Raw genomic sequence first — 16277 nt, 5'->3', positions numbered from 1 at the left:
TGGGGGAGCCTTTGTAGGTATATGGAACGGGAGCAGTCATTGCTGGAGATGGCGCCTCCACCAAGAACAAGCACTCCATCTTGTTGACTGCCTTATTTCACCGACTCACCCCTCACTCCCACACCTCCAGCCAAGGTCGGGGCAGGGGTGGGAGTGGCCGTGTTCAGCAACCAACCAAGTGGTAGGGGCAGGACCTCCTACTCTAAACAGCCTGTCTGTTAGGGTACTCTGGGAAATGGAACCTCCCTATGAATGACATTCAAGGTAAGGAACTGATGTAAGAGATCAAGTAACCAGCAATCACTCTGCAATGCTATAACGGCATGTCCCCTTCCCTCGAAAAGAAAAAAATAGCTCAGGTAAATCTACATCTCTCAGCGTAACTTTTCTAAAGTCTAAAGGTTGGGTCCAATACCCAAATACCTTTTGTTTCCCTAATCTCTCTTCAGCCACCAGATAACGGTTTATAAGTGGAAGGCTGAGTCAGTGGTATCTGAAGCTCGTGGTTCTTGCTTGGGAAGCCAGAGCGGCATCTGGGCAAGGGTGTAGGTAGGTAGGTAGTACGAAGCAGCCCACGGCCAAGTGCATGTCATCAAAATGCAAGGAAAGAAGGTTTGGCTCATTTAAAAATGTTTTGTTTTTTTCCCAGAGAAAACCATTATAGCAAAAATCCCTAAAATCCTTAAAGAGAAGAATAAAAGCATATACAGCCATACCTGTGGTGCGCTGTCACCCCCAGGAGCATGGGTTGCAGGCCCTGCGACCCCAAGATGAGCAGATCCGGGTTTCTCATCACTAGCCCAGTTTGAATCCTAGGAGTTGATCAAGCAGTACATTCACGAAGCATTATTTTCCCCCAAAAACAGGTCTGGACTTCAAAGCCTCACACATTAGCATCTTTGCCCCTCAGAACCAGCTGGGGGGACATTTCTTAATAGACACCTGTACCCCTCAGGCAGAGCTGGAGGGAAGGGCCTGCAGGGTGCTGGGCAGGTGCTTCTGAAGTTGGATGTTGCAGTTATCAGGGCCCTCGCCCCGCCTTACAAGTGGTGAGTCCTAAACTCCGGAAGCAGGTTGATGAGCCTGTTTAAGGAATGGCACACTGGAACGATTCAGGGGCAGCTAGCAGATGATGGGAGTCCAGATATTTTAGAGCCTCAGCTCCGAAGACTAGTTGGCAGCTTCTCAAGTTAAAGAGGCTGAAAGCCCCACGGCTTACCCAGAGTCATTAACAGTCATGACTCTCGGCCCTGGGAAATTTCACTTCTTCTTTGTATGCTGCCATCTGAGGCTGAATCCAATAATGTCTCAGCCTCGGGAAGCATCGGAGCACCGCTGTAAGAGTCGCGGAAGAAGCTGCATGAGTGTGTGGGGCCTCTGGGGAAGGACCCTCACGTTGACCTTTCAGACTCTGCTCCCCAAGGCTGTCTGTGCCAACCCTGGCAGCCAGGAGAGGACAGCCCCACTCTTGTACAGACAACTGAGGTCCAAGTCCTGGGTCATGCCATGGCCACTGAGCAGGACTAAAGAGAGTGGGTAGGCTCAGACAGGAAGCTTTCAGAAACACTAGATATCTTTGGTAGGGCAGGCCCTGACCTGTCAGGTTCCCTTCAGTACTGAGGGACATCAACTTTGGGATCCAGAATCTCTACTGCAAAGCAATGCCAGGCAGAGGTGCTAAGGACGGGATTGCCACAGCATCACATGTGCAGAAGGTCAGTGCCCTAGACGATTCCATGCTGTCACTAATCATTCCAGATCACCTGCACTCCTAATTTCACTCTCTCAAAGCTGAGTTTTTAGAGCTGAACTTCCAATCTTACTTATCAATTTTTAGGGTCCTGACCCCTCTTCTCCACTTTGTCTGGGAGAGATCTCTTTCCTTTCTCAGACACCACTGAAAGGAGCCCAAGCACACGAATAACCTGAACCCAGGGGACTGTGAGGCAGTGGACAGTCCCGAGCATCATGGCATAGGGACCTGGATGGCCCATAGGTGGCTCCGTGATCATCATTCTAAGCTCAGACCTTCCTCGTGGACCACTGTCCCGCAGCCACCTCTCTCCATCACTTTACAGAGACAGTCTGGAAACTCCTGCCTCTTTCTCTTTTCCCAGCTCCTGAAGCCACTACAATCACAGCCCTGCAATCTCATGGTTTCTCTTGAAGTCCTACTGACTTTAGTATGAGATAAAGAGATTAGCTTAAAAATAAGGCCAAGCACGGCTCCCGAGTGTCCTAGAATGAACCCATGCCGTGGACAAAATACAAACTTCTCTAGGGCAATCCCAACAAGAGTCATAATAGAAACACAGCACTCGCTACAATCATTTTTCTGAGGTCATGTGTGTGTGTCTGCTTTGCTAATAAAGCAAATCTGGGCTCATCACCCTTCCTGCCGATGCCCCATACCCTGAGGAATGCCACAGGAACACTTGGGAAGAGGTCAAGAAGGAAAAGAAGCAAAGGGCCTGTGTGATGAGGCCAGTGGCATGGAGCCGAGCCAGAGATTCATCCGGGGCCTCCAGGGCCCTCCCCTTCCACTATCCTATAGGAGCAGGGTGCAGACCATAGCCCAGAGAACCTCTGGATCGTCACCGCCCCTCTCCAGCTCTTACACTTGGCTCATTTCTCTTGGGAAAGGAGACCTGAAGATTCCCGGCTCTAAGTGTCTACAGGAGGCACCCAAAGCACCTCAGCTGCTTTTCGACCTTAACCGTCAGAGACAGAAAGTCGAAAGGCTCTACCCTCCCCTCCCTGTCCCTCAAGCTCCCCCTGTCCCGAGCTTGTTACAAATGACTACAGTAGGGAAATAGACGGTGACCTCAGACACAGGCTGTCCAAGGGCAGGGAATGCTGGGAACTCCCTGTGCCCACCACAGTCTCCGGCGGTCCTGGCGAAGGAGCCCAGCGTGGTAATATACACGAGGGGTTCTCGGTGCTCTCCCACCAATCCCCAATGGCTGCTGTTCTTTCCTGGTAGTTTTCATCTTTTACAAATATCATGGCAGTAAAAAATTTAAAATGGAGGAAAATACCCTCTAGATGGCGTGCCTCCTCTTCCAAAATTGTGCAAAGACGGTTCAGGTGCAGTTGCCATCTTGCAGGGTGGTGGCACAGTCCTCTTCCCGGATCTTCCCCCAGATAGAGAAAAGGAGAGAGCGTGCCTAAGCGACTGGTCCCACTTGGATTTTCTGTCGGGACGAGGCTACTTTGAAAGTTGTTGGTCATGTAGGTGTGTGTGGTAGAGGTGATGTCTATAGGGCAGGAGGGTATAGGGTGTTTTGTCTTCGACTTGTTTTTTTTTTTTCAGCAGACCTCTCAGCTCGCTCCAAAAATGTCCCTCTCTGATTCTGGGGACTGGGGCCTCGATATTTCAAACAGCTCCTGAGGAGACTGAGAGGATCTTCTGGAAGTTAATATCCTGAGTATCTCAGAGAGCTGGTTCTCAATGTTCGTCATTTTGGTGTTCAAGGCCTTGATGTCCTCCTTCAGCTCGTGTTTCACCTCCAGGACGGTGGCCTGCAGTGTCTGCTCAGGGATGGGGTAGAACGAATGCTTGACCTCGGCCAAGATGGGGCTCCGGTCCTGGGGGCTCCTGGCCTCGCCCACGCTGTCCAGACGCAGGTCGCTCTTGGTGATGCCGCTGTCACACGAGTCTGTCTTCTTGAGCGTGGCCTCACCACTCGCCTTTGTCCTCTCGGGGAGCGTCTCCATGGACTCGGCCTTGGACACCTTGCTCCAGTCCTCAGCCTTCCCACAGGAGTCCTTGAAGCGGGCCCAGCCCTTGCGCTTGGCCCAGTCACCCCCGCCGGCCTTGGGGCCCAGGCAGTCGGCCCCCGGCGGCGCCTGCAGCCTGGCGTGGTCCAGCCCTGTGGATGCGGCGGCCGCAGGGAAGGCCACGGGCGTGGCAGGGCTCTCGCGGACGGTGACGACGCTGGCCTTCACCAGGCCGTGGTGGGTGTGCTCGGTGAGGATGCTGCCCTTCTCCACATCCAGGTCGTCCAGGTCCCGGCCGCCCCTCTCCGCGGCCAGCCTGGCCTCCTTCTGCTGTCGGAACCTCTGGAAGAGCCGCCGGACAGGGTGGTCCGGCGGCAAGATCAGGGGGGCCTCGTTCTTCCGTTTCATGCGCTCTTCCTCCTCCCGTTTCACATCGCTGATCTTCCGGAACACGATCTGGAGGGAGACAGAATGACACGTCCTGTTAACCCAGCTGTGGCATCAGCGAAGCTCGGCCCCTCTGCCCATCACAGGCCTGGTGTCCTGCTCCAGCCTTAAGGGAGGGGGCTCACAGTCCAGTCACATCCCTGCAAGACCTCCAGGTCCTTGCTCAGTGACTGCCATCACTTTCCTTTGCTGACCCTCGTTCCCACCTCTCCAACAGCAAGGAATTGACTCCTGCTGTCATCCTCTTCAACAGAAACAAACCCCCAACCTCTCCATCTCTACAGGCCTAGAGGTTGGAGATGCCAAGTGGCCTCCTCCAAGGAGCCTGTCCTGGCCTCTGAGCCTGGGTCCCCTTTAACCCTTTCTGGCCTGCAATTCAGTATCACCTGGTAAGCTTTTCAAAAATCATTTCTCTGACCCCACCTCAGACCTACTGCACTAAAAGTCACCAGATGGGAAGCCCTTGAATCTGTAACTTAAAAGGCTCCCCCGGTGATTCTGATGCACTGAAGTTCTACACCACAGTCCAGGGCAAGAAAGTTCAGCCGAGTTCCCAGGCAGGGTGACGGCTAAGGCTGCCCTTGTCATCTGCAGATCTGGACCCTAAGTGAATGCAGTTGGCTGTGAAAAGTACACGCTGTTCTCACATAGAAGCCCTCCCTGTCGTGAGGGAGCTCACGGGAGAAGAAAGGCCCCGTGACCTTAATGTTACTTCGTGTATTTCTTACGACGACACTGTAAAGTCACAGGGACACATATTGTTATCCCCATTTTAGAGAAGAGGAGATCAAGGCTCAGAGTGGCTAAATGTCACATAACAGATAGGTCTCCTCCAAGACACTTGTGCTCAAGCAGTTAAGCCCCAGACCCATCCAACGTCCAACAAGTTCTTCCTGACGATGACAGTGCTTCATGCAGTGGATGGACAGCAGCCAACAATACCGTCTCAAGACTCTGGATCTGAGCGCAGCGTAAGCCACATATTACAGGGTTTCCCTTGCGCCGACATCCGATTATGGGAAAGCCCTGTAATTTCTGACTTATGCTGCATGTAGCAGGTACACTCAGGGGCATGTCTGACTCATCCCATACCTGAACTTGTAAGAAAGAAGCAACCTGCAATAGGTCATTTTTTAAACTGTAAATGCTGGTTTGGGGACCAGAGGAATTGAGATCCTTGAGAAGTAGAGGAGAGGTCTGTGGGAGGGACAGGGGCAGCTTTTCCATCACAATCTGGACAGCCCTGTGCGGGCAGCCTCTGACCAGCCCAGAACCTGCCCCAGAGACTTGCTGCAGGACCCCCAGCTCTTGGGGAGGCACATGTGTTGGCATGCCCAGAGCCTGGGCTTTGGGGTCAGACAGAATTAAGTCCCAGCTCTGCCAATTAGTTGTGTGATCTCAACAGGTATCTTAACTTCTGAGTCTCTGTTTCCTCCTTCAAAAGTGGGAAAAATCCCTCCTTTTCCGACTTGATGGAAAGCCAACAGAAGAGTACTTATGTGAAAGCACTGGCTAACTGTGAACGCTCAAAATGAATCCTCCTGTCCCCACCGTTTCAAGGCCTTTTTGTTTTTTAACTTGTAGACACATATAATATGTGACTAATTCTACCTCCTCCAGGAAGGCCCCGCCCCACCCCACCCGGGGCTCTCGGATGGCACCACTCATTAGGTTCTCAGATATGACCGACAACGTTGTCATTTTATATAAAGTGCCAATAAATACAGAGGAACCCAACAAACACTGAATTGTGTGCTTGGTGCCAGTGATCAGTCAGCAGACTGGAGGCTCACCTGTCACGTGACTTCTCCATCAAAGCTTCTGTCACTGGATGACTTGACACTAACAGGTGGGAAGGACGGAGCAGCCGCCCCTCTTGCCACCTGGCTAAATCTTCAAGCCACATTACTTGGGTCCCAGTGAGTGGCTTTCTAACCTCCACTGGACAGCATTTCTCCCAGCCCTGCCCTTATCCATCTTCTGCCCTGCCCAGGGTTATGTAATCTCATAACCCTGTCTCCCCAGGTCCTTTTCAGCCATACCCCATGTGCTCCTGTAGTCTGGATCCTGCAGGTCCAAGCCATGGCACTCAGGAGAATCCCATCCACTCTGAAGAGGAACCTAACTGAAGGCATCATAGGGATGGAGGGATGATGATAAGTAGAGTGACCAGGACCTTTTCTGTCCTCCCAGTGCTCTGAGTTGGCAGTCTTCCACCTCCTTTCTCTGTTCTGGCAATGGACCCTGATCTCTAAGAGGAGTCCAAATCCTCCTCACACCAAGGCCCAACTCAAACAGCACCTCCTCCAGAAAGCCTTCTTTGATTCCATGGAGCTCTAAGTCATCCTCCCACCTCCCAACCTTAACGGCCCTTGCTGTGCTCACATCACTCTTCTGCCCTAATTACTATCTTGCGTCCACTTGTAGTAGTGATGCCATCTGTTGCCTCCCCTACTCACACCCCTTCTTAGAGAAGGGAGGGGGGGGCAAAGGGGATAAGAAAGGAAGGTGGGACAGAGAGGAGGAATGAGAAAAAGATGGAGGAAGGGAGAACATATGACAATGTGAATACACCCCAGAGAGATGATGGCGTTTAGAGCCGACTGCTCTGGTCCTGCCTTTATTCTGAAGGACATCTGATTCTTATCAATATCCCCCTTTTTACTTGAGCTCGTTTGGGTGGGGTTCTATTCCTTGCAAGCAACAATTCCCAAACAAGATACCAGTTACTTACGTCCATACCTTATCCCCTCGGAAGGCTCTCTGCAGGTCTAGCACTGTACTTGGCGTGCCACATTGTGTCTTTTACTTTTTAAAGATTTATTACCTACCCTACGAGAGCAGGGATTGTCTGTTTTGTTCGCTATTTCCAGCACTTAGAAAGTACCTGGCACCTAGGGGGTCCTCGGTAAATATCTGTAGGATGGATGAAGAAAAAGAACAGATAAATATAAGCCAATGAATCAATGTTAGAATGTCTTAACCTGGAAAGATGCAATCACAGAGGTCATAATGTTATAAAAGGAAGGGATTGGCTCAGAACACACAGGGTCCTCTTAACAGCTCTCTCAACCTCAAAGGTCAGGCGGCCCTTGAGACCGGAAATGAGATGTTTTAAGACTAAAGAAAAGGAAGTACTTCTTCAGATATCGAGGAGTCAACCCCAAACTTCCTACACCAAGCGGTTGTACGGTGAAGTATGAAGTATACCAGTAGGCTCACAAATGCTTAGTATGCATCCATGGTGGGTATGTGTGACGGGAAATGGTAGCTCTTCCTTGAGGGCGTGGAAATACTGAGCTCTTCAATCCAAATGCCTCATGGGGGTCAGACTCCTGGACCAGGGGCCAGGGGCCTGGCCTGGGCAGCATATTCGGATGTTGTGGCCACATCATCAGTGGGGTCAGTTCAGCACTCACGGGCTGGGGCTCTCCTGGGGAGGGGACGTGGGTGTCTGGGTCTGTGCTGAGTCTTCTGAAGCTTCTTGGCTTTTCCTAAAGGGTCACCTTGTGTGCCTGGGGTAGCCCCACCTGAACATCACTGGCTCATCCAATGGGCAGGTAAACCAGGGAACATCCTTCTGCCCTGCAGAAATGCCTGAGCCTGCCTTTGAGAATCAGCAAGTAAAATTAGCATTCCCCCAAGGGGACCAGAGCTGATGTGGTCTAACAGCTTTTCTAGTCTGAGGTCTAGGCCTCTGCTTACTAGCTTCCGCTGATGTTTTGGAGAAGTTACTCATGGAGTCTTCATCTCCAGAGGCAGCTGTGACCAGGCATTTGACCAAGTATTTTAGATCTAAGGACAACTGCTCTTGAATTTTTCTTTTATGTAAACTTGGATCTTCCTGTGGAAGACAATCCGATGTCAATGGGAAGAGCCTGGACTAGGAACTGGAAGATGGGAGTGCTCATTTCAGCCCTGCTGGGCCCTGAGCAAGCCACCCCTTCGCACCCAGCGGGACAACCTCCTCCCTCAGCTCCCAGCAGAGTTGTGCCGGGTCTTCTTTCTTTCCATTTTCCTGTTACGTATTGGGCTTCAATGTAAGACTTCATCCCAGGAAAGGATTCTGTGGCCTGAACTATCATTATGAAAACCACTGGATGAGATCATCTCTAAAGTCCCTTTGAGAATGAACAATTAATGATTTTAATAATACAGTACTTTGTGTTGTGTTTTATAGCATATTCCACATACTCAAGTGCATCATCTCATTTAAGCTAAAGCTCCTGGGAGGTGTGCAAGGACTTCCTCCACAATCTGACAGTGGAGGAGACTGGGGTTTAGTTGGTAGGGTGGCCTGCTCAAGGTCACACAGCTAAGCAGAAACAGAACTTCAGGGTATTGGCCAGTGCTCTTGCCTCGACGTCACCTTTCTTCACATCAGCAGTCTGTAGACAGGGGCCACATCAACAGAGAGGTGCCAGGGTCTGTCTGGAGAGGTTATTACCAGGGACCCCCACTAATCACCCACTGGGGAGGTCCAGCCCTAGACACAGGCTAACACTGGTCCAGGCACCACTGATGGCATAGGTCTGGATCCTCCCTAGCCAGACAGAGTCCTGCCAGCCCACAGGGGTGCCTGATGTGTTGGGCATGGGAGACCCATGCTGAATGCTGAGCAGCTCATGACTGATTGGATATGGGGAGACAGAGAATGCCCCAGGGCAGAGGTGGCTGCTGTGTCTCACTCATCTATCTCCACATTCCTCTGAAGGCTCAGCAAGCAATGGCCTAGAGCCTGGGAGGCCGTTAACAAACAGTTGTTGAGCTGAACTGAATTGACACCCGGCTCTTCAATCTGCAGGGCTTCTTGAGCAGTTACTTTCAAGTTTGTCTGAAAAAGTAATCCCACTGGAAGCTGAGGTGAGTCAGGACCATCGATTGCCTCTTCTGGGTTGCATTTAAGGAGGGCCCGGTCCCTCTTAAGCCCCCTTAAGACCAGACCAAGGGGAGGAGTCCCCTCAGGGTCACTGAGCAACAGGGTCCCTGCAGCACATGTAGGGGGAAAGACAGCCCCGGGAGGGTAAGGGACCACCTAGAGTTCTGACAGCACAGAGAACGGGAGTCCAGTTGCTTAAAAGAGCTTAGATTGGGGAGTAAAAAGATTTACATAATGTCAGTTCTCAGTGGTTTGCATAAATAGAGACTGACGTATGAATCAGAGAAAACCATAGATAAACCAAAAGGGATTTATTTTGGTTTTAATTGAATTCAGACGCATGGCCCAAATCTGAAACACACAGAGAACAGTAGAAAGAACACAGGCTTACAGTGGTCCCAACTCTGCTGCTGACTGGCTGCTGTGTGACCTCGGGCAAGTCATGTCCTTGCTTGGCTGGACCAGAACAACAGTTCTCAAATCTAGCTGCACTTCAGAACCACCTGGAGGAGGTGTTGTTATCTACTGAGGGGGAATTTCCCGTGGCAGCGTCAGAAACTGGCATTTGCAACAAGATCCCAGGTGATTCTGACCCAGGCAGCCCAGGCCAGATCTGCTGACCAGGGACTCAGAACCCCAGGGCTGGTGACTGGTGAGATCACTGCCACTCTGCTGTCCTCCATGTGGGCACATGCTGAAGCACAAGGGGCTAAATGTGCCCGGAGTGGGGTGGGGGTGGGGGGAGGGCGGAGTCAGTGGAGTCACGTGCAACATGAGCACAAGCTTTGGATCCCAGACAGACTTGGGATCATGGTCCCCAAGCCTCAGTTTCTTTGTAAAAGCAGATAAAGCTATTGATTTCATAGGGCTATCATGAGGATAAGGTTGGATAATATAAGTAAACTCTTAAGAAGAGTACCTGACATTTAATAGTTGCTGAGTAAATGTATTATGTATCATTCTTTGTGGGGACGACCCGTGAGATGATTCTAGAAGGATGAGCCGGAATTGGGAATAAAAGGTGAAAGATTTGGGCAAAGGGGCTCACACAGGGAGAAGCACATGTAATGACACAAAGGCAGAAAGGCCACCCACCAGGGAAAGATGTCTTTGTGGTAGTAGTCCCAGTGGGAGGGGCTGACTTTGTTACATTTTTGACTTTGTTAAATGTGTGTTATCTCATGACATCCTCATAGCAGCCCCAGCAGGTGGGGAAAGTCTTTATCCTCATTTTTTAAATGAAGAAACCAAGCTTAGAAAGGGTAGGTGACCACCTAAGGATACTCAGATAGTGGAGCTAAGATTCAAACCTCAGCCATCTGAGCCCCCATCCATGCCCACGTTCTAAGCCATTCTGCTAGGAAAATGCCTTGGTTTTAGGGAAAAGGGTGATCTTCTCTCACATACGTTAATAACCTCCATCCCTGCCCCACCACCTCTCTCCACTAGTTTCTCTTACTCCCAGTCCATCAGCAAGTTCTCTAAAGAATCCAGGGACAGAACTGTGAAGCAGAGAGATCAGGCCAAGGTGAGGGGAGAGGCCATGAAGCTGAGGCTCTCAGAGCTTTTAAGGAGAGGATTCACTAGGTACATTAGGACCTGTTAGTGTGGTCCTTTGATTTATCAGGATAGGGGTGTGACTTAGCGTGAGAGTCAGGCTTTGATTGGTCAAGGCAAGAAAGAGGAGCTGTAAGACACACGAGCTGAGTGTTTTGGTTCCTGGGAAGATCTTGCCTCCTTGCACAGTGGTGAGGTCACCAGTTACCCTCAGGGCACGGCACCGGGTAGGAGGAACAGGAATGCAGAGGTCCCAGTGGACTTTATCCATGAAGAATCTAGAGGTTAGAGGTCTTCTGCTCTCAAGTGACCTGGTCCAGTGGCTCTCAGAGTGCGGCTCACAAGCCAGTCCCTCCCACTACCATGCAACATCTGTACTTTCTTCTGGCATTAATCAAGAATGACCTTGTCCCTTAGGGACCATGACCATGATCCCTTAGTGACATCCCATGAGGAGTGGCATCATCTCATTCACTCTTGTAAGGGCCCCCACTGAGAACGAGAGGATCAGCAAGGTGTCTGTTGACAGACTGGCCTGTGTCTGAAAGACTCCTACAGATGCACCTGTTCCTGTCTTCAGGAAGATTCAAACCCAAGAGGAATGAGGATCTCTCCTTCTCAAAGCCACCAAGTGAAGGAGATACATCCCTTGTTTGCTGCTCAGAGAAGAGATGGCACTGCCGTGTGGGAGCCACTGGCCTCTGGCCTTTCACTAGGGCCATATTTGCCACTCTCTTCCTTGCTTTGTGCTCCCTCAGTGTAGGAGGCTGAATTACAGACACCAAAAGATACGTCCACCCGAACCTCAAAATGTGATGTTACTTGGCATAAGGGTCTTTGCAGATGTAACAAGGTAAGAATCTTAAGGTGAGATCATTCCGCATCAGGGTGGGCCCTAAATCCAAAGATAAGTGTCCTTCTTAGAGACAGAAAAGAGAAGACATGAAACACAGAGCAAAAGGTCACGTGAAGACAGAGGTAGATACTGGAGTTTTGTAGCTACAAGCCAAGAAATGCCAAGGATTGCTGACAGCAACCAAAAGCTAGAAGAGAGGCATGGAACGATTCTTTCTCAGAGCCTCCAGAAGGAGCCAACCCTACAGACAACTTGGTTTCAGACTTCTGTCCTCCACAACTGTGAGAGAATAAATTTCTCTTGTTTTAAGCCACCCAGATGGAGACAATTTGTAACGGCAGCCCTAGGACTCGGTTCCTTTACGGCTTCTTCTTCCTCCATCCCCTAAATGCAGTCCTCCCCCAAAGCCCTGCCCTTTGCTCTCTGTGCTCCATGAGGTCTTTCTGCTTCAATGCTCACCTCACCTTCATGCAGCTAAGAGCCAACAGAGGTGCTGACAAGACTGGTACAGATGCCCACCCTGCTGTGACCCTGAAGAAATTTCCTGATCTTTCTAAGCCTCAGTTGTCTTCTCAACAAAAATTCCTACTTCCAACCTTGCTGCAGTGATGCAGTGAAGTGACACTTGTGAGAAACCTCTCCCTCCCTTCACATTCACAAAGTAATGTTGCTTTTCACTCCAGTCCCAACTCTAAACCTGAATTTTCCCACACACAGCGTGGCTATATCGACGTCTCGTAGACCTTTCAACCTCTCCCAGCCAGAGCAGTCTCTCTTCCCACCCGTCTTTCCTCAGTGTGAGCCAAGTCACCAATCAAGCAGGAAGAAATGGGGCCAAATGTGGAGCTGGTGACACGCCTCCCCCATCAGAGTTGCTCCAGTGCTAAGACAGGTAGACCAGCGTTCAGCCTCCAACTCTCCCTCAACAACACCTCCCCCCTGTCTAGGGAAGCACTAATCATGACCTTTGAAATCAGGTTAACACTATCCCGTCTCATGATTCCATAGGAGAACTTAAGAAAGTGGAAGATGCAAAGAACTAGGACAAATAATCCTAAAATTTATATGGAACCACAAAAGACCCAGAATTGTCAAAGCAATCCTGAGGAAAAAGAACAAAGCTGGAGGCGTAGCCCTTCCAGACTTGAGACAATGCTACAAAGCTACAGGAATCGTGGTGTGGGCACAAAAACATACATATAGATCAATGGAACAGAATAGAGAGCCCAGAAACAAACCCACACACCTACAGTCAATCTACAACAGAGGAGGCAAGAGTATACAATGGAGAAAAGACAGGCTCTTCAGCAAGTGGTGTTGGGAAAGCTGGACAGCTACATGTAAATCAATAAAATTAGAATGTTCTCTCACACCATATATAAAAATAAACTCAAAATGGTTTAAAGACCTAAATATAAGACATGACATCATAAAACTCCTAGTGAGAACATAGACAAAACATTCTTGGGACATAAATTGTAGCAATATTTTCTTAGATAAGTCTCCCAAAGCAAAAGAAATAAGAGCAAAAATAAACAAATGGGACCTAATCAAACTTAAAACCTTTTCCCATTAAAGGAGATGATCAACGAAACGAAAAGACAACCTACAGAATAGGAGAAAATATTTGCAAATGAGGTGACCGACAAGGGCTTAATATCCAAAGAATACAAACAGCTCATACAACTCATTATAATAATAAAAGAAAAAACCCCTCAACCCATCAAAAAAACGGGCAGAAGACCTAAACAGACATTTCTCCAAAGAGGACAGATGGCCAACAGGCACATGAAAAGATGCTCAACATCATTAATTATCAGAGAAGTGCAAATCAAAACCACAATGAGGTATCACCTCACACCTGTCAGAATGACTTCATCAAAAAGTCTCCAAGTTAAAAATGCTGGAGAGGGTGTGCAGAAAAGGGAACCCTCCTACACTTTTGGTGGGAATGTAAATTGGTGCAGCCACTATGGAAAACAGTATGGAGGTTCCTCAAAAAGTTAAAAATAGAGCTACCATATGATCCAGCAATCCCACTTCTGGGCATATACCCTGAGAAAACCATAATTCAAGAAGACACATGCACCCCAGTGTTCATAGCAGCACTATTTACACTAGCCAAGACATGGAAACAACCCAAGTGCCCATCAACAGATGACTGGTTTAAGAAGATGTGGCAAACACACACACACACACACACACACACACACACACACACACGATGGAATATTACTCCATTAAAAAGAATGAAATATTCCCATTTGCAGTAACATGGATGGATCTAGAGAATATCACACTAAGTGAGGTAAGTCAGATAGAGACAAATATTATATGATATCACTTACATGTGGAATCTAAAAAATAATACAAATGAATCTATATACAAAATACAAACAGACTCACAGACAGAAAACAAACTTACGGTTGGTTAAAGGGGAAAGAGAGTGGGAGGGAGAAATTAGGAGTATGGGATTAACAGATACAAACTACTATACATAAAATAGATAAGCAACAAGGATTTACTGTGTAGCACAGGGAACTATATTCAATATCTTGTAGTAACCTATAATGGAAAATTATATATATATATATACACACACATCTGAATCACTTTGCTGTGCACCTGAAACTAACACAATATTGTAAATCAACTATAATAATCTAAAAAAAGGTGAAGATGAACTGTGACTTGCAGAAATCGAACCCACCAAATACTTCCCTGTCTGAGGGTTCAGCTCATTGCCCTCCACCCCCTTCAACCTTCTACTCCTGCACAATCCTGCTTATCATGGCTTTGGAAAGTTGGGACCAGGTTTATCTCCACCCTAGGCATAGTCTTCTGAATATTCCTTTTGCCTTCCGGCCTGGAAAACAGGGGAAAGGGTCTGTCCTGAAAACAGCAGCAAGGGGAGCCCAGCGTCGGGAGAGACAGGCAAGCGCTGAGACTTGACGTTTCATCACCACCTTACATCCGAGCCACTCTCCAGCGCTTCTCCCTTCCTCAGCTAAGCCTTCGACACAAGTAGCGGCTAACACCAACCAGGCATTCAACAAAGGACCAGATATTGGGCTAAGCACTTTGTACACATCTGTGACTCACTCCTCACAGCCACCCGGTGAAGCGGATACGGAAGTCATTCACCCAGGCAAGCCTGCACCTGATGTACTCTGGATTACCTCTGCAGTTTGTCCTTCTCACCGCCAAAAGAGGACAATAATCAAGGAAAGATCCATCCACCTCCCACCCCCAACATCTTCTGGTTGGCTGCATTCTCTTATTTTTTCTGGATTAAAGAATCGGATACAAAGCATGTATTTGCATAGTTGTAATTCCACTCTTAAAAATTGTCGCTTTCTACCAAAATGGACAAACAACTGAGAATTCTGAGAACTTGTATGTTACTGAAGAGTTAGCTCTGACATCACTGTCACTGTCCCTTGTGATCTGTGCCACCCTGTGGCATGTGACTGGGCCACTGTGACACTCATCGTTTCAGCCAGCAGATCATACCGTCCCACGCACAAAGCACTAGAGCAAAGAATTCGATTCAAGCAATTGTCTAGTTTTGAAACATGATGGTTAGAACAACTTCACTGGATTATTCTAGGGTTTGACTCTCCCAATAAATAATTTTCTGTTGCACTGTTAAAATTCCCATTTCTTATACTAGGATGCTGACTTTCAGAGCCATCAAATGCATGACCCCCAAGCGGGATGCCTTCCCACTGCTCCATCAGGGCACAGCCGCTCAGCTGCCAAGGAAACTTGCCGGTTCTGCCCTCCTTGAGAAAGTATCCACTACCGTCCCACTCATATCTGAACTCCAGACATTCATCACACCTGGGCTATACGGTGAAGTCTCCCACCCCCCTCACGGGGAGAGGTGAGAGGTGGTGTGGGAGAATCCCAGAGCGAGGACCAGTTCTCTCCCTGATGTGCACTCGGGTACATGTGCCTTCTCGCGAGCTCTCAGCAGAGCAGCCCTGAACGAAGCGATGGGACTCGTCTGGAGAGCTAGTCCCGTTTGCCCCTATCCCTGGGGGGGTGTTTCAGTGATGGGGATGCGGTGGGGAGGAACTGGGAGCCCAGTTGGGAGGAATCTTGCATTCCCCACAGGGCCGTGCAGAAGCAAGAGCGCCTGGGTGGGGGTGGGGAGTAGAAAGAGTGGTCTGGAGACGGGCTCCCCGGAGGTGGAGGGCTCTTAATGATAAGGGAGAGGGTTATTGGCTCCCTGAGCTTTTCCTTTTGAGGCCTAGTCCCCTCCCCTATGGAATATGGGGTGCATGTGTGAGAGGGGTGACTAGAGGGCGTCTCCTCCATCCTCACACTTGCATTCTCTGCTCGTGCAGCACTGCGTTACAGCGGGGTCTCTGCCCCAGTAGCTCCACTGCCTTCCTAGGCCAGGACAGAGGTCTCCCTGTCCCTGCTAAAGTGTGGGCACCATACCCCAGCTCTAGAGTCACGCCTGGTCCCACAATGACCACTGAGAGTCGGGGCTCACTCAGGAGGGGTACACAGGAGGGAGCAGCCTGGGCCACGTAGCAAGGTGAGCCCACCCAAGGGCTCAAGCAGCCTTCTCTGCAAACACCATCAGAAGTAGAGGAGGCCAGAGCTTGAGTCTGCGTTGTTTTCTCACAGAATCCTCTTCCAGCACTGTGTGTAGAGCCAGCTAACCATGTCTGAGTCATACCCCAGCCACAACTAGCCGAGAAACTTTCCTCTCTGAGCCTTATTTTCCTCATTTGCAAGCTGAAGACGCTAATGCTTGCTTTGGCTCTCAGGCAGCACTGGTGCAAGGTAGACTGCTGTACACA

At 49.5% G+C, this 16277-nt stretch overlaps 1 protein-coding gene across 2 annotated transcripts in view; it reads right to left on the bottom strand.

The window, feature by feature from the left end:
• Nucleotides 1-2973: 2973 nt before the first annotated feature.
• Nucleotides 2974-16277, bottom strand: part of KCNH1 (potassium voltage-gated channel subfamily H member 1) — a 409116-nt gene continuing 395812 nt past the window's right edge. For both annotated transcript variants that reach the window (XM_024751064.1, XM_024751065.1), the window contains exon 11: nt 2974-4176. In XM_024751064.1, coding sequence (XP_024606832.1) covers nt 3322-4176 — 855 coding nt within the window. In that variant the 3' untranslated portion in view covers nt 2974-3321. The remainder of the gene's footprint in view (nt 4177-16277) is intronic.

The sequence above is a fragment of the Neophocaena asiaeorientalis genome, unplaced genomic scaffold (genome assembly GCF_003031525.2).
Source record: "Neophocaena asiaeorientalis asiaeorientalis breed wild unplaced genomic scaffold, Neophocaena_asiaeorientalis_V1.1 scaffold67, whole genome shotgun sequence".
NCBI classification, from domain to species: domain Eukaryota; kingdom Metazoa; phylum Chordata; class Mammalia; order Artiodactyla; family Phocoenidae; genus Neophocaena; species Neophocaena asiaeorientalis.
The sequence above is the reverse complement of the archived record's forward strand: the minus strand, read 5'-3'. Positions and strand labels throughout refer to the sequence as shown.